The sequence below is a fragment of the Megascapheus bottae genome, chromosome 2 (genome assembly GCF_031878675.1).
Source record: "Megascapheus bottae isolate mThoBot1 chromosome 2, mThoBot2.hap1, whole genome shotgun sequence".
Lineage (NCBI taxonomy): Eukaryota > Metazoa > Chordata > Mammalia > Rodentia > Geomyidae > Megascapheus > Megascapheus bottae.
Window position 1 is genome coordinate 38,370,901 of NC_143510.1, and position 24,624 is coordinate 38,395,524.

Below are 24,624 nucleotides of genomic sequence, written 5' to 3' on the forward strand. Positions count from 1 at the left end.
TTTTAGATTGTTTGCTTAATTATTAACTAAGCCAACAAATATTTATTGAGCTGAACTTAGTTCTTAGCATTATATTAGGTTGTGGGGTAGAGTACTGAACAAACAAAACACAATCTCTGGTAGCATTAGTTTAATATTAGGCTCAGGAAATCTTTGTCATGTTTTCATTTTTTCTTTATCCTTTTGAGATACTACATAGTCCAGGATGGTCTGGTTTAGTCTCCACTTTTCTTCAATGTCTTCTCCCTTGGCCCTTCCCCCCAATCGTTCCTGCCCCTCTTCCCTCACCTCCCCCCCCCATGCTGTCCTAAAGCTCAGGGCCTCATGCTCTTATCTTCTTCTCCCCATCATTCAGCCTAACACTCAACCATTTGAAATACACCTCAGTCTCTTGAGATGGTCTGCACCACTAGGCGATCTTCAATGAAGCTCTGAGAGAAATTACCACTGATTTTTAAAAGAGCCTAAGACTAGATTACCCAGGTTCAGAAGGAGGTCAACAAATATAAATAGTACTCATGCATTTCAACTTCAAAAGCTTTAGTGTCAGGTGTTACCCTAGCTTCAGAATGTATGAAGTAGGACAGAGAACTTTGCTAAACTAGATGGGAATAAAATTGAAATTTATTTTTTTGTTGTTGTGATTTTTAATAAAATTTTATTATTAAAGTATTATACAGAAGGTTTATCATTTCCTAAGTCAGTAATGAGTACATTTATTTTTTATTTTTACCAGTCCTGACCCTTGAACTCAGGGCCTGAGCACCGTCCTTGGGCTTTTTTAAAGCTAGAGCTCTACCACTTGAGCCACATCACCATTCCTGGCATTTTCTATATGTATGTAGTACCTAGTAATCGAACCTGGGTCTTTGTGCATGTACAAAGTAGAGGCAAGCACTCTACCACTAGGTCCAACTCCTGGTCATGAGTACATTTCTTTTTAGGAAATTTCACCCCTAACTTTGCTTTACCCCTGTTTCCCCATCTTGTCCCATAAATTATATGGGTTTGTTTTCCACATTGTGTATACTGAATAGTACAATTTTACTCACTCTTCCTCCTCCCCTTTTGGTGTTCTCCTTTGTTCCCTAAAAAAAGCGGGGGGGGGGGGGGAGCAAAAACAAACACCACCGTCATCACCACTACTGTTAGGAACAAAATATTCATGTTTGCATTTCTTGGAATTAGCTTCTATTAATAGTATTTTAAATGTTCCAAGGAGTTAACACCTTCGGGTAACTAAAGAGTATCCTTTAGTCTCTGTGTGAATGCCTAGAGCCCTACATAAGTTATTATGTTCAGTTATATTTTAGATCTAGCTTCCACACCTGAGAAAAAATGTGCCATTATCTCAGAGCTTGGCGTACCTTACCATGATTTGTTCAAGGTCCTTCTATTTCCATGCAAATGACATTAATCTTATTTTAATGGCTGAGTGAAATTCCAGTGTGTATAGGTACCATATTGTTTGGATCTACTCCTCTATGGTAGGGCATCTTGGCTGTTTTCATAGCTTGGCTATTGTGAATGTAGTACAGCAACGAACATGGATGTGCAAGTGTCTTCACTGTGTGGCATGGCTGGGTCATAGGGAAGATGCACATAGTTTTTTTTATTGTTGTTGTTGTTTGTTTTTGGTCTTGGGGCTTGAACTCAGAGCCTGGGCAATATCCCTGAGCTTTTTCACTATATGACTGAGCAATAGAACCACTTTTGGTTTTCTGGAGGTTAATTGAAGATAAGAGTCCCGTGGACTTTCCTGCGTGGGCTAGTTTTGAACTGTGAGCCTCACATCTCAGCCTCCTCCTGAAGTAGTTAGGATTATTGCTGTAAGCCACTGGTGCCTTGCTTATACATTTAGTTTTTTGAGAAATCTTCAAATCGCCTTCCAGAATTGTACTAGTTTACCTTTCCCCTTAACAGTGTAATAGTATTCCTTTTTCCCTACATCCCAATTAGCATTTGTTACTGGAATTTTTTTTTTTTTTTGTCATTGTGAGGCTTGAACTCTGGGTTGGGAACTGTCCCTGAGGTTCTCCAGCTCAAGGTTACCACCCTACTCTTTGAGTCACAAGCGCCACTTCTGATTTTCTAGTGGTTAATTGGAGATAAAGAATCTCGTGGTCTTTAGTCTCTGGGCTGGCTTTGCATCTCTATCCTCAGATGTCAGCTTCTTGACTAGCTAGGATTACAGGCATGAACTACCATGCCCGGCTGTGATTGGTATTGGAATTCTTAGTGTTAGTTAATCAATCTAACTAGGGGGAGATGGAATCTCAAAATGGAATTGATTTATATTTTGTATTCAACTAGGGATGTTAAGCATTTCTTCATGTGTTGATTTGCCATTATTCCTTCTTAGAAGTTTCTTAGCTCCACCCATTTGCTGATTGGTTTATTTGGGGGAGGTTTAGTTTCCTGAATTTATATATTTTGGATATTAGGCCTTTGTTGACTGTATTGATCTTCCAGTCGGTTGGCTGTCTTTCTAGTTTAATGTGGCTTTTGCTGTGCAGAAATGTTATAAAATCAAGTCTCTCCTCTTTGCTATGTTTCTGGGGAATTTTCAAAAAGTTTCTAGTAAGATTTACAAGTTCTGTCTACCACTACTGTAAGTTTTATTTTGTAGTAATTTCAAAGTTTCAGGTTTGATATCAAGATCTTTAGTTCACTTTGAAATTGTGATATTGGTGCATGACAATAGTAATTAGAGATACTGAGTCTCATGGACTTTCCTGCCGGGGCTGGCTTCAGACTGCAGTCCTCACTCAGATCTTTGTTTTTTGAGTAGTTTGTATTATAAGTACGAGACATCAGTGCCTGGCTAGATGTAAGGATTGTTCTATGAATGACTGTGCTGAGAATGTTTTAGGTTAAAAATAAAAAAGGCAGACATAGGTTGTTTATATTATTCTCACCTTTTTCTTTTTTGGTGCCAGGGATTAAACCAAGATTATGGTATACTACTGAAATCACTGCTAATACTATATAAAGATTGAATTCATATTACTATTGATGCCGGGGCCTCCCGGCAGCAAATTGGGGTTCCTGAAATAAGGGGCAGGGACTGGAAAAATTAGAAGAGAGACAAACACATCGGGTCCAGGAGGTCTGCAGCCCAAGCAGAAACTGCCCCGTTTATTCTTAACACAAGGTTTTTATCCCCTCCGGAGACCAGGGCCCTCCCAGGTGTTACATCCAGATCGTTAATCAGGGAGCTGTTGAGGGTTACATTCATATGGTAAATCTCAGATCAATTGAACAGGAGAAGGCCAAAAAACAATGAGACAATCAAGCAATTATCTGATGCAAATCAAAGTACAGTTTGTTTCCACTCTTGCTCCCGACATATCCCCCGCCTTTATTTTAAAAGAAACACAAGTGCAATTTCTATTCTTTTCACTATCTCTAATATCTCATATCCTGTCTCACTTTCCAAAAATGACTGGTCCCTTCATCTAAAGGGGATAGATGGGCGGAGATTCGGCTTCTGTGACTTCTTCAAGCTGACTCAGGGGCGTTGTCTCTGTGCTTGACCAGGGACCTTAAAAAGCCTAGCCTGTTTATTAGGGATTGCAAGGATTAGATATCAGGAATAATAATTTACTCCAAACTAGAGATCATATTTGACATTTAACAACTGCACAAACCATCTTTGGCTACAATAGTGTAGTTACATAGCACCCATTTGCAAAAGCCTTTTCTTGATTGTCTGGGGAACTAAATTTCTGCAACCTTAACAATGCTTCAGTTGTCAGATCTAAACAGATTAATAGAGACACAAGTCTCAAATCCACAAACTTTTCCTGAATTTGTGGCTGGTGTCAAAAATAAATAGATAAATAAATAAATAAAAATTTTGCTCAATTAGGGCTTTAAACTATCCACTATCACAGAAGATTGACAAGTTCCTGCCCAGTTATGAAAGGCACGGGCATTAGTAAGGCATGCTTACAAACTATTCTATGACCTCCCGGCTCTGATTAATTTGATCGGCCAAGCACAAGTGACTAAGATCTGACACCATCTCTGCCATCCAAGCAGAGGCTTTCTGCGTCGTGTCCCAGTAGAGTTTCCCCACACAGGGATAAATGTCCCATTGGCAATTCACTTGCTTAGTTGCTGGACTTGAACTCAGGGCTTGGGCACTGTCCCTCAGCTCTCCAGCTCAAGGCTAGCACCCTGCCACTGTGAGTCCTGAGCTTGGTGCTTGAGTGCTGTCCCCCAGCTGTTCAGCTCAGAGCTAGCACTCTGCGGCTTCAAGCTCCAAAGCAACTCTGCCTTAATAGCACTCTGCTGCCAGATTAGACACCACAATCTCACAGGGACTTTGCTTTGCCCGGGGTTGGCTCAAAACTGCAGTTTTCAGATCAGTGAGTCCTACGAACGGCCATGTATCTCCAATAGAGCAACAAGGTGGTAGACACAGAAATAGTCTCTAAGCATGAGCTTACCTAGAACCTGGAAAAGGCCAAAGTTACATCTGAATAAGGATTGCTGTTCTTCTCCAATGGGCTAGCTGGAAGTTACAAGAGCAAGCTGAAATAGCAATTAAGCAATTACTTTGGTAGTCCTGATTTTCCTTTTCTCTCTTTCTTTAAACATATAAGACAACTTCACTTTCAAATATTGTTTAGAAACCCATTTCCAATGTTCTTAATAACTTTTACTGATACTGGCTTAAACAATTAACACCTTAGCCTTTATTTGCAATTGAAAAACCTTTAAGGGCACAAAGAGCTCCTGCCCTCAGGCCCCCTAGGGCCCAAGGCACTCCTCTTGCCTTTTAGAAAAAAGGGGCTCTTATGCAGTTTAGATTACTGTCTAAAACTCCAACGACAGTTTAAACTCAAATAACAGTTTTTCCCTAATGCAAGAACTATAGACATCAGTGCACCAAAAGTCCAAGTCTGGACTTAGTTTTCTTCCTTTTTAACATTCCTTTAAAATACTAATCACATTATCCACATTTTACCATCAGATTTCTAGTGTCAGTTTGCAAGAAAGGACAGGCAAAGTTTCTGACGTTAATGAACAATTTTACATTTAAATCTCTAATACATGTTTCCAAACTTTAACTTAAAGTAATAAATCCCAAATTCCCTAACACCTCTGAGCTGAACAGGATACAATGTTTACAATGTAAACAGCTGTATGCCCTGCAATAAAATGCAGATTTCAGGATCTAGAAAAATATTTACCAGTTTTTCTTTAAGACAACACAATAATTCTTTGAGACATTGTAAAACATCCAAACCTAATATTTTTCTTGAAGTTTTAAGCTTAGATTTACCCAATTGTCTTTGTGTTTAAGTATAAATTTATCCTTTTTTTTTTTTTTTTTTTTTTTTTTTTTTTCCAGCATGCTGACAATTTAACCTTGAACATGTTCACTCACTCATTCACACACATTCATACTCAAAGATCATAAAGCGCGCAAAATTAATATCGGCCGTTCAATTTCCGGAAGTTTGTGTCAAGAGAGTTTTTCCAATTTTACTCTTACAGGTGAGAACCAGGTTCGAAACAAAACTTTTTGCAAGGCAGCTTAGCTGGAATTTATTTTTCCAGGGCTTGTTACAACTGCAGACATGGGGGAGCGGCCATGCTAGGCCCAGAAATGTTCAAATAAATAACAAGGATGTGTGCTTGAGTACGCACAGAAAAACCATAAGGACCCACACTTAGAAATGGTACCAATTTTAAAGACAAAAACTGGACAAAGAAAAATATGTAACATGAACAAGACAGAGAAGCGGAGACTTTTAAATAATCAGACATTGACATATAACAAGAAAATTGGACTCAATCAGATACACTTAACAGCTAATTTTAGATTTAGACATGTCTTGCTGGTGGGACTCTCAGGTATGCCTTGATATTGACAAGAAACTCAGAAGGGGAAGGGGGGTCAAGGCGTCCCTTGACCACCCAGGCCTCTATTTTAGGCCCACAGTGCACCCCTTTTTTTTTTTTTTTTTTTTTTTTTTTTTTTATAAAATAAAATAAAATAGAATAAAAAAATAAAACAAAACACAGACATACAGGGGGTCGGCCGACTTCTACTTACCTCTGGAGGCCTTTGCTTTTCACCTGGGCATCTTTTACAAAAAAGGTTATTAAGAAGAGGGATGGTAAAGACAAAATAATGTCACATATTAAATTGTGTAGAGTCAATGAATATGTTAAAAGGTCCCTACATAATAGTAAAAGGAGGAGAAACACAGCTCATATGAATGTGTGGAACAAGTGGATCAGTAGCAGTCCCAATAGACATGCACAAATAACTCAGGTCCTTTCCACGTCGCAGGATGCACCACTGGAGGGTTGGGGGTGTAGGCCCAGTGAGTCGCTGCTTGGATGGCCACTGTCACTCTCCACGATCCGAACGCAGCGTTCAGGCAGCCAGCGGGCGTCATTTTCTCCTTGTGAAAAAACACATACATGCCCTCGACCCCAGGTTAGAACAGGATCGGGTCCATGCCAAGCACCAGTTAGGGGATCCTTCCACTTTACTAAGGCAAAAGCACGCTGCTCTCTTTTTTCCCAGAATCGCTGAGCAGCAGATAAATTATTTGAATCCAAATTCAAAAAATTTAAAACAAATAAAGCATGATTAAGTATATTCACAGGGGTAGCGGGATACGACTCCCCTTTCTGTATTTTAGCAATTTGATGTTTTAATAATCCATTAGCTCTCTCCACGATGCCTTGACCTTGAGGATTGTAAGGAATGCCTGTAATATGAGTGATATTATAGGAACGGCAGAAGGATTGAAATGCTCGGCTTGCATAGCCAGGGCCATTATCTGTTTTTATTTGCGAGGGAATCCCCATCACAGCAAAGCATCGAATGCAGTGAGAAATACAATGTTTAGTGGCTTCCCCAGCAAGGGGGGTGGCCAAGATAAAATTAGAATAAGTATCTACAGTAACATGAACATATTTTAATCGGCCAAATGATGGAACATGCGTGACATCCATCTGCCAAATGTGATTAGAAAGCAGTCCTCGTGGATTTATACCTAAATGGGGGGCTGGTGAAAAAGGGACACAGTTGGAACAAGTCTTAACTATTTGCCTCGCTGCCTCCCTAGATAATTTGAACTGTCGGCGCAAGGCTCGACTGTTTTGATGGTGGATGGCATGTGACTGCTTAGCAAGTTCAACCTGAGTTAAGTAAACTCTGGTGGCAGAGTCAGTGACCGCATTGCCTTCACTTAAAGGGCCAGGAAGATTAGTGTGAGCTCGAACAAAGCCAAAAAAACAGGGGTGGTTGCGAGAACAAAGCAGAGTTTGTATTTGGCGAAATTGGGTCTGAATATTGGAGTTAGTAGTTCCAATAAAGGGAACAGTTTCTATGACTTGAAGAGCACGAATTACATATTGACTGTCTGAGTATAAGTTAAAGGGCTCGTCTTGTAACAGGACGAGTGCCTGTAAAACAGCCTCTAACTCCACCTCTTGGGCGGAGGAAAAACCTGTAGCCCAAGATTGAGTTTTCCCATTAATGGTCAAAGCAGCCGTTCCATTTGAGGATCCATCTGTAAATACCAAAGCGGCAGAAGATAAAGGCGAGGCCTGTACTGTGGAAGGAAATAGAAACGTATGACACGCAGCAAATTGGAGAAGTTTGTTAGACGGGTAGTGATGCAAAATTTTTCCCGTATAATTGGCCCAAGCAATGGCCCAAGGATCGCAATGGGCGAATAGCCAATCTTGTTGTTGTAAATTATATGGGACACAGATAAAATGAGGTTCCTGACCTAAATATTTACGGGAATCCACTCGGCACATGTGTATCAGATTAGCTACCAATTCGTAGTAGGGGGTCAGCACTTTGCCGGGTGTTGATGGTAGATAAAGCCATAAAAGTGGGCCATCCTGCCACAATACAGCAGTTGGGGAGTGAGAAGTAGCTAAAATGTAAACTCCCCAGGGTTTAGAATAGTCACAATAGGTCATTTGTTGCTGGGAAATTGCCTTTTCTACAATTTGGATGGCCCTCCTGGCGTCAGGATTTAATTCGCGCAAGGATGTAGGGTTGGTATCTCCTTTTAAGAGATCAAAGAGGGGTTTTAACTCTCCTGTGGAGAGCTTTAGATAAGGCCGAAGCCAATTTATATCTCCTAAGAATTGCTGAAAATCATGAAGAGTTCTTAAGTGTGAAGTTTTTAATTGTATTTTCTGGCTTTTAAAATAGTGTGGGCCTAATATATGGCCTAGATATGTAAAAGGCGGGTGTTCCTGAACCTTTTCAGCTGCTATTACAAGGCCAAAGAGGCTCAGATCCTGCTTTAGTTGTCCAAAGGCTTGTCGTACGACGATAGGGTCAGAACAAGCCAGCAAGATGTCATCCATATAATGAACAATATAAACAGAAGAAAATTTTTCACGAGTGGAAGAAATGGCTCTAGCCACAAAACTTTGACATAAAGTTGGGCTATTTGCCATGCCCTGTGGGAGCACAAGCCAGTGATATCGCTTCATGGGTTCTTTAAAATTAACAGAGGGGACACTGAAGGCAAAGCGCTTACAGTCTTGAGGCGCCAGGGGTATAGTATAGAAACAATCTTTCAAATCTATAATAATCTTATAAGTATCCTTTGGGATTGCCATGGGTGAAGGCAAGCCAGGCTGTAGGGCCCCCATCAGTTCCATTGTGGCATTTATTTTTCTCAAATCCTGTAACAGCCTCCATTTACCTGACTTTTTCTTTATAACAAAAATTGGAGAATTCCATGGAGAGTTAGAAGGGGCCACATGCCCCAAATCCAGCTGCTCCTGTACCAGCTGCTGTACTGCAATGATCTTTTCTAGTGAAAGAGGCCACTGTTCAACCCATACCGGTCGTTCAGAGAGCCAATTTATGGGATCAGCATGAGGGGGAGGGCAAACGACAGCTCCCGTCAAGGGATACCCCAATCCTTGTCTCGTAGGGTGAGACTGGGGTTGGAGTGGCTCTAGCTCCCCCTGTGCTGCTCGGCCTAGTCCCCTAAAGGGGAGGAGGCCTTGATCAAGTAACTGCTTAGTGACCGCAGCACTAGGACTAAACATATACACTCCCATTTTTTCCATGATATCACGACCCCATAAATTAATTGGCAGATGATCCAAGACAAATGGCTGAAAGTGACCAGAGTGCCCTTCCTCATCTCTCCAAACAAGGATCGCACTGCTCTGCTGTGGGTCAGTTGCTTGCCCAACCCCCTGTAGGGAAGTCATAGAGGTTGTCAGGGGCCATTGGGCTGGCCAATGTTTTTTAGATATCACAGACACATCTGCTCCAGTGTCTAATATTCCTTTAAAGGGCTTTTCTTGTATAAATATAGTCATCTCAGGCCTCTCTTGTTTTATGCTTTGTACCCAATAGATATCAGAAGATCTAAATCCTCTCTGTCCACATGGGGAATTAGCAGTCTCCCCGGGAGGTAAAGGCACAAGTATTAATTGTGCTAATTTTTGACCGGCTGGGATCGATACCACGTGTTTCGGGGCAGAGGCCATAACTTTGATTTCTCCAGTAAAATCCTGGTCAATTTTGCCAGGTGTAATCTGTATCCCTTTAAGGGCTGAGCTACTTCGCCCTAACAGCAATCCAGCCACTCCCGGGGGAAGGGGGCCGAAGACCCCCGTGGGGAGAGCTTGTGTCCCCATCTCTGGGGTCAATACTGAGCAGGTGGAGGAACAGAGGTCCAATCCTGCACTTCCTGGGGTGGCACGGAGGAGGCCGGAGACTGATCTTGGGGGGTTGTTAGAAGATGCACTTGTGGCCGAGAAGAGGGAGGGACTGCCCCATGGTTTTGCGGGGCCAGGGGCTGGCCCCTCCTCCAGTTTCCCGAAAGCGGGCGGCCATTGCGATCTGTTCTTGACCTGCAATCTTTAGCCCAGTGCTTCCCTTTACCACAGCGTGGACATGTGCCAGGTGATTTTTCTCTCTTTTGCCTGGCCTGGCGTGGGCATTGCGTCATCCAATGTCCTATTTGTCCACAAGAAAAGCAACGCCCTGGGGGTCTAGCATCCCGAGAATGCCGCTGACCTCTATATTTTAGAGACTCAGTAACAGTCTTTCCTTGAGGAGCGGCGGCTAAAGTAAGGCCTTGTACATGGGAGGGTCCAATATCAGCACACAGTGAAATAAAGTCCGTGATTCCTCCCTTATTCCTATGGGGTCTGATAGCCGCCTGACAGGCGGCGTTGGCATTTTCATAGGCTATGTGTCTAACTATATTCTCCCTTGCATTCTCATCTTGTACTAGGCAGTCTGCAGTCTCCATTAATCGAGACAAAAATTCTAGATAAGGTTCATTCGGTCCCTGTTTAACTTCTACTAGATTTTTTGTACGATTGGAATTGCGTAACTTTTTCCAAGCCTCTCTCGCCGCAGCATTTATTTGTAAATAGGCCTCCTTTGCATAACCCAATTGATCTTCGGTGTTTTTATAGGTTCCCTCTCCTAACAACTGATCAACAGTGTAAGGCAGGTTCTTAGACCTATTTGTTTCAATTTTAGCCCGACACTGTGCAGTGAACTCTGTCTCCCATAATAAGTACTCTCCTGCACTAAGGCATGCTCTGGCAAGCCGCTTCCAGTCATTTGGGCATGCAATACCAGCACATGCGGCCTCCAATATTACTTGAGTAAAAGGGGCAGTTGGCCCATATTGGGAGCAGGCATTTTTTAAATCCTGTAATAGTTTAACAGGAACAGGCTGATGGTGTACTTGTTCATCATGATCAACTGAACTAGGGAAGCATCGAGGCCCTGAAATACCTTCCCTCTCTCTAGCAGCCTGAGTCAGGTTTAATTGCGATGCACTGTGCCTGGTTGTAGTGCCTGTTAAAAGGGACTTGTTGCTAGGGCCTTTAGGCTTGCCTAAAGGTTGAGAAAGGGATTGAGGCCGTAAGGCTGCAGCCGGAGGCGGTGGGTGTGAGGGGTAAGGTTTAGAATCAGACACCATAGTGGCCTGAGGGTCATATTTCTTTCCTACTTCTGAGGGGGCTCTCTGCTCTGTCCCCATTTTCGATAGAAAATGTAGGATTTCTTCTAACTTCTTCTCTATCGTAGCCACCCGGCCCTCCATTGACTCATCATAACTTTCCTCCTTGGTATTCAAACCTGAATTCTGATACTCAATATCTACTGGTTGTTGTTCCGTTTGCAAGATCTCATTTAGACTCTCTTGGGCTGCGGCATATGGCTCAGCCTCAGGTTCTTCAGAAGGGTCCTTTAACTCATAAAGTTCCCTTAATTCAAGATTAAATTCAGCATCTTCATGTAGAGGATCTATGTATTTACTTACTAAATTCCATACAGTAGTAGCCTCTATTGGGGTCTTTTCGGGGCCATATACCTCATAATAATCTTTAATTCTTTCTCCTATCCGCTGCCAGGCTTTTTGGAATGCCTCCTCTACAGACCTCGGGCATGCTTCCTCGAGAAACTGTAGGAAGCTCTGAAGCACCCCCTCTTCCACCCACGTTCCGTGGGCTTCAAATAGGCCTGTTAAGATCGGTAGAAATAACTCATGGCTATTAGCTTGACCCATAATTATTACTCCTGACTATACTCTCTTAATAGTCCTACGATGTGTTACTCACCACAGGGAGGGGTCCTTCACCTTCGTCCCAGATTTTCAGGGTCCCTGTTCGGGCGCCAGATGCCGGGGCCTCCCGGCAGCAAATTGGGGTTCCTGAAATAAGGGGCAGGGACTGGAAAAATTAGAAGAGAGACAAACACATCGGGTCCAGGAGGTCTGCAGCCCAAGCAGAAACTGCCCCGTTTATTCTTAACACAAGGTTTTTATCCCCTCCGGAGACCAGGGCCCTCCCAGGTGTTACATCCAGATCGTTAATCAGGGAGCTGTTGAGGGTTACATTCATATGGTAAATCTCAGATCAATTGAACAGGAGAAGGCCAAAAAACAATGAGACAATCAAGCAATTATCTGATGCAAATCAAAGTACAGTTTGTTTCCACTCTTGCTCCCGACATATTGATAGTGGTTTGGATTAAGTAGTATCAAGAGGCAGTACAGAAGAATCTTTACACTTTATATTCATTTGAAGGTACAGCTGACAGAAATTCCTAATAGGCTATAGAACGGGAGAGAAAGGCATCAGTTACACAGGAGCTTACCTAAGCAGGTAAAAGGATGGAATTTCATCACAAGGAAAAGGCCGAGGGGCTCAGCTTGGGACATGCTGAGTATCAGTTAGCTAGGTGTTAACATGAAGTAGATAGTTGGATACGTGCAGTCAAGGGATCAGAAGATCTGATTGATGTGTAGGTTGTGTTAAAATATCCATATGGGGTAAGATCATAGGCATCTATGAGTGAGCTACTGAGTGCTATGGCACTAAGTAATGTGGAAAACTAGAAAGGAAATGAGCAAGAAAGAAAACCCAGGAAAGTAAAGAATGACTTGGGTATAGCAAGCAATGTGGAGGTCATTGGTTACCTTGATGAGAAGATTAGGTTTGTTGATAGGGCTGAAAGTTTGATTGTAGTGAATATGAGCACTACTGAGAGAGAGATGACTGAAGTAATTTTATTTTGGAGGACAGCAAATTAATGTGAGAACTAGAGTAGAGGAGGAGAAAAGGCAAAAATAATTTTAAGGTGGAGAAAATATTACCATTTATAAGGCAAAAAGCTGATGTAGATATAATTTATAGGAGGAGAATTGCTCAAGATGTCTTTGGGCAGGTGAAAGTAGACAATCTGATATATAAATAGCATGAGCTTAGTTTTTATCTGTGATAACTCGTGGGACTCCAGAGTGTCCATGTGCGTACTAATAAGTAGATAAATTCCTTTTTATTTTATTTACTTGTACTAATCCTGGGGTTTGAATTAGGATCTTAGTCACTGACTTAATGCGTTTTTGCTCAAGTCTAGCACTCTGCCACTTGGGCCACAGCTTGACTTCTGGCTTTTTGGTGGTTATTTGGAGATTAAAAGTTTTGTTTTGTTTTGTTTTGGTGGGTCATGGGGCTTGAATTCAGCCTAAGTGCTGTCCCTGAGCTCTTCAGCCAAGCCCCACTTCCCATTTTCTTGTGGTTAATTGGTAACTAGGATTACAGGCATGAGCCACCACACTGGGCTTAGAGATAAAATAGTTTTATGGACTTTTCCTGCCTGGGCTGACTTTGAACTGCAATCCTCAGATCTCAGCCTCCTGAGTAGTAGCTCTAGCCTTAGTGCTACATACACAGAAAAAGCTGGAAGTGATACTGTGGCTAAAGTGGTAGAGAGCTAGCCTTGGGGAAAGCCCAAGGACAGTGCTCTGGTCCTGAGTTCAAGCCCCAGGACTGGCAAACAAAAAAATGACCAGAGAATTAATATAGGGGAAGCATTTTCTTTCTCTAATGAAAGGGAATTATTTAAAGTGCCTGTAGGCCAGAAACTGCCTGTTACATGACAGTACATCATACTCTTAATTTATCTTACTAAGAAAGGTCTAATAGAAGTCTTTCTTACTGTACGAATTATTCTTACTGATGCTGTCTTCATCTCATTAGCTATCTGTTCTCCTGAGTATCTTGAGGAAACTCAACCACTGAGTGTTTACTAAATGTCAGTCTTTGGCTCCATTCTGTTTGTACTAAGTTTCAATCCTCACAGCATTAGAAGTAAGTACAGTCATGTACAGTTTAACAATGGAAATTTGGTCTGTAAAATATGTCCTTAGTTGATTTTTGTCATTATTCAAACATAGTACAGTAGCTACTTAAACCTGCATAATATATATTGGTCAATCACTTGATCTTAGCCTTTTAATGTAATTAAGGTATACAGGAAATGTAGTCATGAGGCTGCTGCTTTAACAGTAAACCTTTAAGTAAAGTGGGTGTACTTTCCAGAATATATAGTGAAAGTAAGTAGGCATACAAACTAGTAACATCAGTTTATCATTATATCAGATATGTTCTGTATACTATTATGTATGTAATATTTTTATAAAACTTTTACAGCACTAGGATTGTTTAAACCATCCTGATCATAGCCAAACAGTGTGCTGCATGCACTATGTTCTGATTGTAGAGGAAATTTCAAGTCTCCTGCTATTTGCATTTCCTTTATGCTACATTGAACATTTCTTTGTGTTTTAGCTATTTGTACTTTTAAGAATTGAGTTCATTTGCCCATTTGTTAACTAGATTGTTGATTTTGGAGGGGGAATTTAGTTTTTTTTTTCTTTGCCAGTCCTGGGACTCGAACTCAGGGTCTGAGCAATGTTCTTGGGCTTTCTCAAAGCTAGGGCTCTGCCACTTGAGCCACAGCACCTCTTCCAGCTTTTTCTATGTATGTGGTACTGAGGAATTGAACCCAGGTCTTTGTGCATGCTAGGCAAGCACTCTTAATACTAGGCCAGACTCCTGGCCCCAAACATTTTACTTTTTTTTTTTTTTTGGTCAGTCCTGGGGTTTCAACTTAGAGCCTAATCACTTGTCCTTGGGCATTCTCAAGTCTAGGGCTCTACCACTTGAGCCACACCACTACTTTTTTCTGTGTATGTGATACTGAGGAATTGAATCTTTGTGCATGCTTGGCAAGCATTCTACCACTAGGCCAAAGTTTGGGACCCTGTTTGTTTTTTGTTGTTTTTAGCTTACTGTATATTACTGTGTTAATTCTTGTCTGATATGTAACTGTCAAATATATTTTTTCTTCAATTTTGTAGGCTATGTCTTTAGTGACTGCTGTGCAGAAGCTGAGCTGTTAGGTGTTTTTATTTGGGAAGCTATTGTTTATGCCCTATATGTTTTAGGGTATATATTCAAATTTAGTGAGTTGTTGAGGTAATTTCATCAAGATATGTATTGGGACTAATTTGGTTTTTAATTGTTCTTATAAAATGTGATGTACAACAGGATTACAGTTGGGACTAATTTTTTAGAGGATGTTGAGTGTAAAGTTGAATTTGTTATAAGCATTTAGAATAATTTTATTTTCATATGAAATTCAAACTAAGGTTTTTGTAGTTTATGTTCCTACAGTGAATGTACATTCTTAACAAATTATTATTATTATTATTTAATGCCAGTCCTGGGGATTGAACTCAGGATGCTGTCTTTGAGCTTTTGTGCGCAAGACTAGTGAGCCACATCTCCATTTCTGAGCGGTTAATTGGAGATAAGAATCTCCTAGGACTTTCCTCCTTGGACTGGCTCCCCCCCCCCAGTCCTGGGCTTAAGCTCAGGGCCTGAGGATTGTCCTTGGATTTTTCTCAAGGCCAGAGCTCTACCACTTGAGCCTCAGCACCACTTCTGGCTTTTTCTAAGTACCAAGGAATCAAACCTGGGTCTTCGTGCATGCTAGGCAAGCACTCTACCACTAGGCCAATCTCCAGCCTTAGACTGGCTTTTGAGCCACAATCCTCAGATCTCACCCTCTCTCTTGAGCTGCTGGTGCCTGGCAAGAAAATTACTTTCATTGACAAATTATTAGGTGATTTTCTGAATTATATCATTTCCAGGGAACTATTTTGCTTTTTTTTTTTTTTTTTTTTTAAGCCAGATAGTTGTGTTTTATCACTTCTTAAAGGCTCTTTTTTTTTTTGCCAGTCCTGGGCTTGAGCTCAGGGCCTGAGCACCATCCTTGGGTTTTTCTCAAGGCTAGCACTCTACCACTTGAGGCACAGCACCACTTCTGGCTTTTTCCTATGTACGTGGTTACCGAGGAACCGAACCCAGGTCTCCGTGCATGCTGGGCAAGTACTCTACCACTAGGCCACGTTCCCGGCCCTTCTTAAAGGCTCTTAACAATCTATCACATAGTACCATATGAGTTGTGTCCTTTTGGATTTAAGGTGAATAATAAAACACTTTCTAGGCTATTAGGCTTTTTTGGTTGGAATTTTTAATTATCATTGACCACAAGTATTATCAGTGTTTCTCATGAAATGACAGGTTTATTTCATTTATTTAGAAGACAGTATATTCTCCTGGTTCGAATAAGCATTGTTTGCATGGCAGTCCCTTCAAGTAAAAATGGTGTTGTATGAAAAATAGGGATTGTGCAGCTCACAAGTGTTGTTCCTGAGCCCTCTATACTAATTTGATATGTAGCAAAAATCCTTTGATTATATTTATTTTCTGTTACATAGAATTCTAAACAGTGTCTACAAAAATAGTGAAATGAGTAGTTTTAATTTTATATAACACATTAAGGTGAGGTAGGCCATTTCCTCCTATGAAGATCATTTGGTACTACAGCTTTTAGTTTGTTAAATTGCCATCAGTTTATCCACCATTACTTTTGTATCATCAGTGCAGATGTCAGTACAGTGAAAAAGGGCCCAACTCTTATGTGATAGCAAAAGTTTTGATTGGTTGTTATAATGTGCTGTACTAGTTTATATAGTTGCTTGTCGAACTCTGGGCCTGGGTGTGTCCTTGAACTCTTCAGCTCAGGGCTAGCGCTTGACCACTTGAGCCACCACTTCTGGTTTTCTTGTGGTAAATTGGAGATAAGAGTCTCATGGAATTTTGTGCCCAGGCTGGCTTTGAACCATGATCTTTAGGTCTTGCCTCTTGACTAGCTAGGATTATAGGCAGGAGCCACCAGTGCCCAGTGGTAGCACTGTCTGCTTGAGAGACTGGTCAATATTCCTGAATGTTTGAACTTTAGGTGTTAACCAAGGTATCACAAAAGTATTCACAGTGTTGGTGAAAGTGAGAAGAGAAAGATTCAGTGAATGAAATGTTAGAAAAATACATAAATAAGGTAATTGTTTTTGCTTTGCATACTGATTGGACATAACAGTGTATGTATCTCATGACTGACAAAAGAGCATGAAAATACTGCAAGAAAATGTAGCTTTTTAAGTTTATATTGTTACCTGGTCCAAGTAACCATTACAGTTTTTGACATTGAGAGGTTTAAAATATGGATTCTTTTCTGACCTATACCTATACCTCCCCTGGTTACATTTGTTATGATGGTAGAGTCAGAATTACTTTTATACACACAGGACCTACCAGCTAGTCTTTGAGCGAGAGTTCATTGTAAGTCAGAGGAGTTAAGTAGTTTTATGGAATCATATTGAAGCTCTTGAGCATATTAGTCATGGGTGAAGTGTGCTCTGGAGCAAAGACATTCATACTTAGTCACTGATTAATTTTGTTAACATTAATATCATATATTCCATATTTCTACTTTGTGTTCAGGGATTATAAGGCTACTTAATGTTAAATGATTTTTTTGCTTTATAGGATCCAATGGTCCCAGTTTAAAGGCTACTTTATTTTCAAACTGGAGAAAGTGATGGATGATTTCAGAACTTCCGCTCCTGAACCAAGAGGTCCTCCAAATCCTAATGTTGAATATATTCCCTTTGATGAAATGAAGGAAAGAATACTGAAAATTGTCACTGGATTTAATGGGTATGCACTTTAATATTTTAAATATTGAAAGTTTTCGCAGAACATAAATTTTCTTTTTAAGTTTTGATTTATCTTACTTGATAATTGTAAGAGTTTTACAATTAGTAGCTGATTGTATTGACTGATTTTTAGCTTATAAATACATTCAAAAAAAGCTTAAATTACTTTTTATGAGTATGTGGTACTTAGACTTTAAACGAATGTGACAATAGAAACTATGTAATTTTGATATTTGTTTATCCTATATAATTTGAATCTTTGTATTTGGTTAAAAATTGTATGTCACCATGAAGAGTCACATTTCTTTTGAAATGAAGATGAGTTTATGAAAGTATTACAGTGACTTAAAAAATTTTGAGTTTCCTATCTCCCAATACAATTTTTAGTCCTCTGTAAAACAGTAAAAATACCAGAAAGACATTTACACTAGCCTAAAAGATGATCTTTAGTTTTAGAAATGTACTTCAATTATGTCATTTTAATTTCTGATTTAGGATTTAACATATTTAAATTCTTTATTGAAGGAAAGAAGTGTTTATAAAATTGAATTTTATTTAGTATTAATGAATTGTGTTTGTGCTAATAATAAATTTATATTTAGATTTTATTAGAAAATTTATGTTTTTGGTAATGTAAATAGTCTGATTATCCAGATATTTATTCACTTGGGACTTAATGTAATCTGTTTATGCGTTTGAAGTTTAGGAAATTTGCTCATATTATTTGGCTATGCCTTGGCTTTTGAGTCTGTTACCAAAATACTTTTGGGAGAAGACACCATAACAATACCAGCTCACTGGCTGTAGTTTCCCTCTGGGCCTCTGGAATTGGAAGGTGGCTTATTTTGGCTATAGGTGGGCCTTGTCTAGAAATTATTTATCCATATGCATGTTTCCTTACTAGTTATAGTTGGATCTTCCCTCTTCCCTTTTGAAGAATTAGTTACTTTAAAGTGATGTACAAAGGGGCTATCAGTTCATAAATCAGGTAATGAGTATTTTTCTGTTTGGACAATGTTGCTCCTTCACTCTTTTCCCAGTATTTCCCTCCTGCTCACAAGTTGTATAGTTCATTTCAATATAGTTTCTATTGAGTACCAGTGCTGCATTTGTTTTCCCTTTGTCCCTCCATTTCTGTGTTCCTTTATCCTTCATTCTCCCATAAACAGATAAGTGACCAAACAAGACAAGGAAAACAGAAAAACTCCTCAAAAAGAAAAACAGACAACACTGTTCCCACCAACACAACAGGAAAAACAAAACAAAGCATCCCTTGTTTCTATTTCGTGAAATTCATTAAGAAAAATACTATTATATATGTTCAGAGACCTTTGTGTTCTCCTAAGAATATATTAGTCTTACTGTGGGTGATTGTCTAGAGTCCTGTAAAACTTACCCTGGTGTATCTTCCTCCTATGAGTGAAGTCATGTGCCTTCTGTCTCTCTGAGATTGGCTTAACTTTTAACATGATTTGTTCTAAGTCCATCCAGTTCCCAGCAAATGATATTAATATTCTTTCTAATGACTGTAAAATTCCATTGCATATAATTACCACATTTAAAAAAAAATTTGGTGCACTGTTGTAGGGCATCTGGGCTATTTCCATAATTTGGCTACTGTGAATAGTGTAGCAATGAACTTGGCTATGATATTCTGGATAGATGCCTGAGTGGTATGCCCAAGTGGATATGCTGGAATGGCTAGGGAAGAAATATGTTTAACTTTTAGAAGAACCTGCAGACCACTGTCCCCAGTTTGTACTTGTTTATATTCCCACCAACAGTACAGTTCCTTCCTCTCTTAAAAAAGCACCTATCTAGAAGAAACCATAAGCTGTGTATTAGAAGTGTGCTGTGTAAGGTTGAGGTTCGAACTGAATGTCCCGAAATCATTATATTTGGAGTATGTAGTATTTTAAGTACTGCAAAAACATATAAAAGTACTTCAATGTTATGAGCCATGTTTTACTTTTCAGTAAATTGTCACTACTGAGAAAGTAGGAGTTAAGGTAAAGCAAGTCAAATTATACCACTTTGAATAGTAAGCTAATTTTCTTGTGAATTTATAACAGAAAATATTTTCTTTCAGACTAGATTAGTAGATTATTAAATAAATCTAAATATTTATAATTTCTTAATCTGTAAAACAGGTAGTTATCTACTTCAGAAAGTGATTTGAACAGTCATTAAATGCCAAAGCATACTTAAACGTAATTGCTTTTAAAATGTTTTTCATCTTTGAGCAGTGAGTATTTTGAATTTAAATATTTTCATTCCATTTTTGAGAATGGCTGTTCTAATTTTTAATCAGGCAGAATCTCAGTGTTTCTCCCTCTGTACATCCCACCCCATTTTTTTCTTTTCTTTTTTGAGAAAAGTGGCGGGGAGAGATAGGGAGCGGGAGGGAAACTTACTGTGTAGTCTTAAACTGGCCTGGATTTGTTATCCTGTCTTTGCTTCTGGATGTACAGATAGGCTTACCTATGCCTGGCTAAAATTAAGAATTTTTATTTTAAAACTGAAGATATGGCATGAGTGAGTGAAAACGAAGCCCGAGTTGAAGCCCAAGTACCAGCACCAAAACAAACCAAAAATCATTTTGTGTATGCCGTCTTTGTCTCTATTACACTGATAGTTTAAAACTAATTTCTTCAATTTTATTTTATTTATTTTTGTCGGTTGTGAAGCTTGAACTCTGGACTTTAGTGCTGTTCTGAGCTCTTGAGCTTAAGGCTACCGCCCTACTCCCTGTGCTACAACCCCACTTTCTGTTTAGTGATTAGAGATAAGACGGTCACCTTTATTGCTTGGGCTGCCCTTGAACTGAGATCCTCAGATCTCAGCCTCCTGAGTAGTCAGGATTACAGGCGTGAGCCACCTGCTCAGCTTCAATTTTACTTTTAGTATTAAGTAGTTTTTTGATTTTCAAGTGGTTTGAGGGTGTTGTTTCTGGTATTATACTTCTCCACTCATAAAATTACACAAAGGAAAGGATGTCATGCTACGTATTGGTTGTATTTTATTTCCACTAGAGCTTTAACATCTCTGTAATTGGTACATTTAAAGCTATATCTTTTGCCAGGAATGATGGCACCTACCTGTAAAATGGAAAAGACATGGGTAGGAAGGAATGAAAGAAAGGAGGGAAGTTAGGAAGGTTAGAAGATGTTCTTATTTCACTTCTCTAGAATTGAAGGTAAATGTTTTAGTTGAGAAACACCAACAATAAAAATAGAGCAAATCAGTTAAAGTATAGTTCTTGATACTTTAGGACTTCTGCTTGGGATTATAAAGAATATATGGTCTTTCATAAACCAAGAATATTATAAAAATTCTCTTTTGTGGGATCGGGAGTTTTGCCTAGTGGTAGAGTGCTTGCCTAGCATGCAGGAAGACCTGGGTTTAATTTCCTCCGTACCACATGTATAGAAAAAAAGTGGTGTTGGAACCGGGAGTTTGGCCTAGTGGTTAAAGTGCTTGCATAGCATGCATGAAGATCCGGGTTCGATTCCTCGGTACCACATACATAGAAAAAAGCCGGAAGTGGTGCTGAGGCTCAAGTGGTAGAGCTCTAGCCTTGAGAAAGCCCAAGGACAGTGCTCAGGCCGTGAGCTCAAGCCCAGTACTGGCAAAAAAAAAAAAAAAGAAAAAAAGAAAAAAAGTGGTGTTGTGGCTCAAGTGGTATAGCACTAGCCTTGAAGAAAACCCAAGGACAGTGCTCAGGCCCTGAATTTGGTCAACAGAACTGGCAAAAAGAACAACAACAGGGCCGGGAGTTTGGCCTAGTGGTTAAAGTGCTTGCCTAGCATGCATGAAGACCCGGGTTCGATTCCTCAGTACCATATATAGAAAAAAAGCCAGAAGTGGTGCTGAGGCTCAAGTGGTAGAGCTCTAGCCTTGAGAAAGTTCAAGGACAGTGCTCAGGCCCTGAGCTCAAGCCCAGGACTGGCAAAACAAAAACAAAAAAAACCCAAAAAGAACAACAACATCAAAACACACAAAAAACCAACCCTTTTGTAATGTACAGCATCATGAATATGTAACTTTTAAATTACTTATACTAATCCAGTATATAAAGGGCGTTTGAAGGGTAGATAACATTGCTAGTAGTTAGAGGAAACATTTTATGTTCTCTTGAGTTACTCAAAATGGATAAATAAGGAATGTAAAAAGCAAGTTATTGTAATTTCCTCTTCATTGTCAATGCTGTTTTTATCTAAGATCTTTCTAAAATAGGTAATGAGTTTTACTCTGCTTTTTCTTCATTTTTTCACAGTATAATTTAGAAGAGTCATAAGGATCATTTCTTACTCTTTTCTACCTCCTAAGTCTTCAGCCCATTTATTGATTGGGTTGTTGAGTTTTTGAGGGTTTATTTTGGAGGGGGGTTAATTTTTGAGGTATCAGTATATTTTAGATACGAGGCCCTTGTTTGATGCATAGCGAGTGAAGATTATCTCCTATTTTGTGAGCTTGGAAAAAAATGGTAAGCAAAGTGTAAGCCAGAGCCAAAGAAACAGGCCACATCATTTTCCTCCTTTGTGATAACTAGAATAGGCCTGTAAATCTACAAGTAAACACAGAGTGATTAAAGTAAGTATGTGCATATATGTGTATATATGCACGCGCACTGGGACATGATAAATTACATAGGAATCTAGTCATTCACATGCTGAGGCCAAAGGAAGATAAGCATAAAGAGTGGTAGACAAAGGCTCAATAGCTATGTGCACATGAGCATATAAAAGAATAGTCCATTAAATGAACCTCAAAAAAAGGAAATAGACATTTTTAAGCTATTGTTGCTTTGTTTGTATTTGGGAGGGGATGGAGGACACATAAAAGATAGAACAAGGATGAACAAATACTGCAGTGATACTTACTAGACATTGTAGAAAATGAACTGGATATCTTGTGGTAAGTAGGAGCAGAGGGAAAAAACAGGAGAGTGCAACAGAAGGGGGGACATGGTTGAAAAAGAATTGTACTCATTAATCATGACCTGATTCATGTAACTATAACCCTCTATACAGCAACAACAAAAAAGATAAACAGGGGCCGAGAGTTTGGCCTAGTGGTAGAGTGCTTGCCTAGCATGCACGAAGACCCAAGTTCGATTCCTTGGTACCACATACATAGGAAAAAAAAGCCAGAAGTGGTACTGAGGCTCAAGTGATAGAGCTCTAGCCTTGAGAAAGCCCAAGGACAGTGCTCAGCCCCTGAGCTCAAGCCAGGACTGGCAAAGGGGGGGGGGAAGGGGGGAGGGAGGGAGGGAGGGAAAAGATAAACAGCTACAATCAATGGTCATTAGCTGCTTTTTTTGGACTTAAGATTTTTTTTTTTTTTTTTTTTTTGGTCATGAGGCTTGAACTCCGGACCTAGGCGCTGTCCCTGAGCTCTTCAGCTCAAGACTGTTCTACCACCCGAGCTACAGTGCCACTTTTTTTCTGGTGGTAAATTGGAGATAGGTTTCAGGAACTTTCCTACCCATGCTGGCTTTTGAACCCTGAGCCCCCAATCTCAGCCTCTTGAGTAGCTAGGATTACAGGCATGAGCCACTAGCTCTAGGATAAGAGATTGTTTTTAAAGGCTGAGTTTTATGCTTTTGATTTTATGCTTCTGTAGTTGGTCTTGGGAGAGTTTGTGCCTTCCTAAAGTCTTCTTTCGCTTATTAGAAGAACCAGATTTATTGAACCTTGTAGGTGCTTTTAGGTGCCTTACATATATGTTACATCATATTTAGGCCTCATAGTAAATATGTATGTGCATTGTCAGAGTCTGTTCCCTAAGAACATGAAGGCTTAGGTAGATTCAACCAGGGCAAAGTTTAGCCAGCCTTGGTTTTAAATCTGTCTACTTTATCATTTGTACATGGAAAGAGCAATAGTAAGTTGTATTGAATAATTATTGAATTGTATTGTATTCAGTACAATTGTATTGAATAATATTTGATTATAATAGTTGAATATTGTATTCAACACAGTTGTATTGAATAGTATTTGGTGGTATCTGTTACTGTTGGATCCTTAATGTGTAGGGATTTTTGTTTCAATTTATTAAATTTTATATGTATACATATATATTTAAATTGAAAAGGTAGCTACTATATTCCTTTTACAATATGAAGAGCAAAAGTATTATTATAGAATAAATTGTGGATACATTTAATTTTTTTTTCCCGTTAGTTCTGGGGCCTTGAACTCAGGGCCCGGGTGCTCTGTCTCTTGAGCCTCTCTGTGCTCAATACTAGTGATCTGCCACCTGAGCTGCAGCACCCTTCTGGATTTTTCTGAGTAGTTTATTAGAGATAAGAGTCTTACGGAGTTTCCTGCAGCTGGCTTTTTAACCTCAATCCCCAGATGTTAACTTTCTGACCAGGATTATAGGAGTGAGCCACCAATGCCTGGCTGATAAATTTAAATTTAAATAATCCTGTTTCTTTTTAGTTACTTAGTTTATAACATACTAATGAATGTCCTTTTCTAGCCCCCCACAAATTTAAGAATTCTGGTTTATATTTTTCATTGTGACTGTGGCATGCATGGTTTTTAAGACCTCTCTTGATTTAGCCAGTGGATTTTTATTTTTAAGGAAGACTTAGTATTTTCATGAGGTTAGCTTAAACTTGTGTGTGCTTTGTCTAGTGAAAGAATAATAAATAGAAGGGAGCTTTTCATGTAGTTATACCAAATATATTTATTTTGGATTAGTTTGTCTGGTTTATTCTTACTCTTTTTAATGACCTGGGCCCAGAGTTTAGCTTAGCGGTAGAGTGCTTGCCTAGCACTCACAAAGACCCGGTTTGATTCCTCGGTACCTCATATATAGCAAAAAGCCAGAAATGGTGCTGTGGCTCAAATAGTAGAGCTCTACGCTTGAGAAAGTCCCAGGACAGTGCCCAGGCCCAGGCCCTGAGTTCAAGGCCCAGGACTGGCAAAAAAAAAAGAAAAGAAAAGGAAAAAAAAAGACCTATGTGTAGTTAACTGTTCTAGGTTTCTAATTATTTGCCTTGGCATAATTTATTCTACCTTTACAGCACTATCTTCAGGTATTATTAGTACTTATTATCATTGTAATTACTTACGTATCGATCGCTCCTGCTCTTCAGCAAGCCTGGGTATTTTCTAGTTTATAGCAGAACCTAATACTTAGGGGAATAAAAGATAAGAGCTACATGTAGAGACCTTTCAATACTATTTTGTATGACTACAAATCTCACTATTTTTAGTGGTAG

General features: G+C 39.6%; 1 protein-coding gene across 1 annotated transcript in view; it reads left to right on the forward strand.

Moving 5' to 3' along the window:
• Ppp4r2 (protein phosphatase 4 regulatory subunit 2) overlaps nucleotides 1-24,624 on the forward strand; it is a 44,829-nt gene that overhangs the window by 11,268 nt on the left and 8,937 nt on the right. The window contains exon 3 of the mRNA XM_090324092.1: nucleotides 17,221-17,391. Coding sequence (XP_090180218.1) covers nucleotides 17,221-17,391 — 171 coding nt within the window. The remainder of the gene's footprint in view (nucleotides 1-17,220; nucleotides 17,392-24,624) is intronic.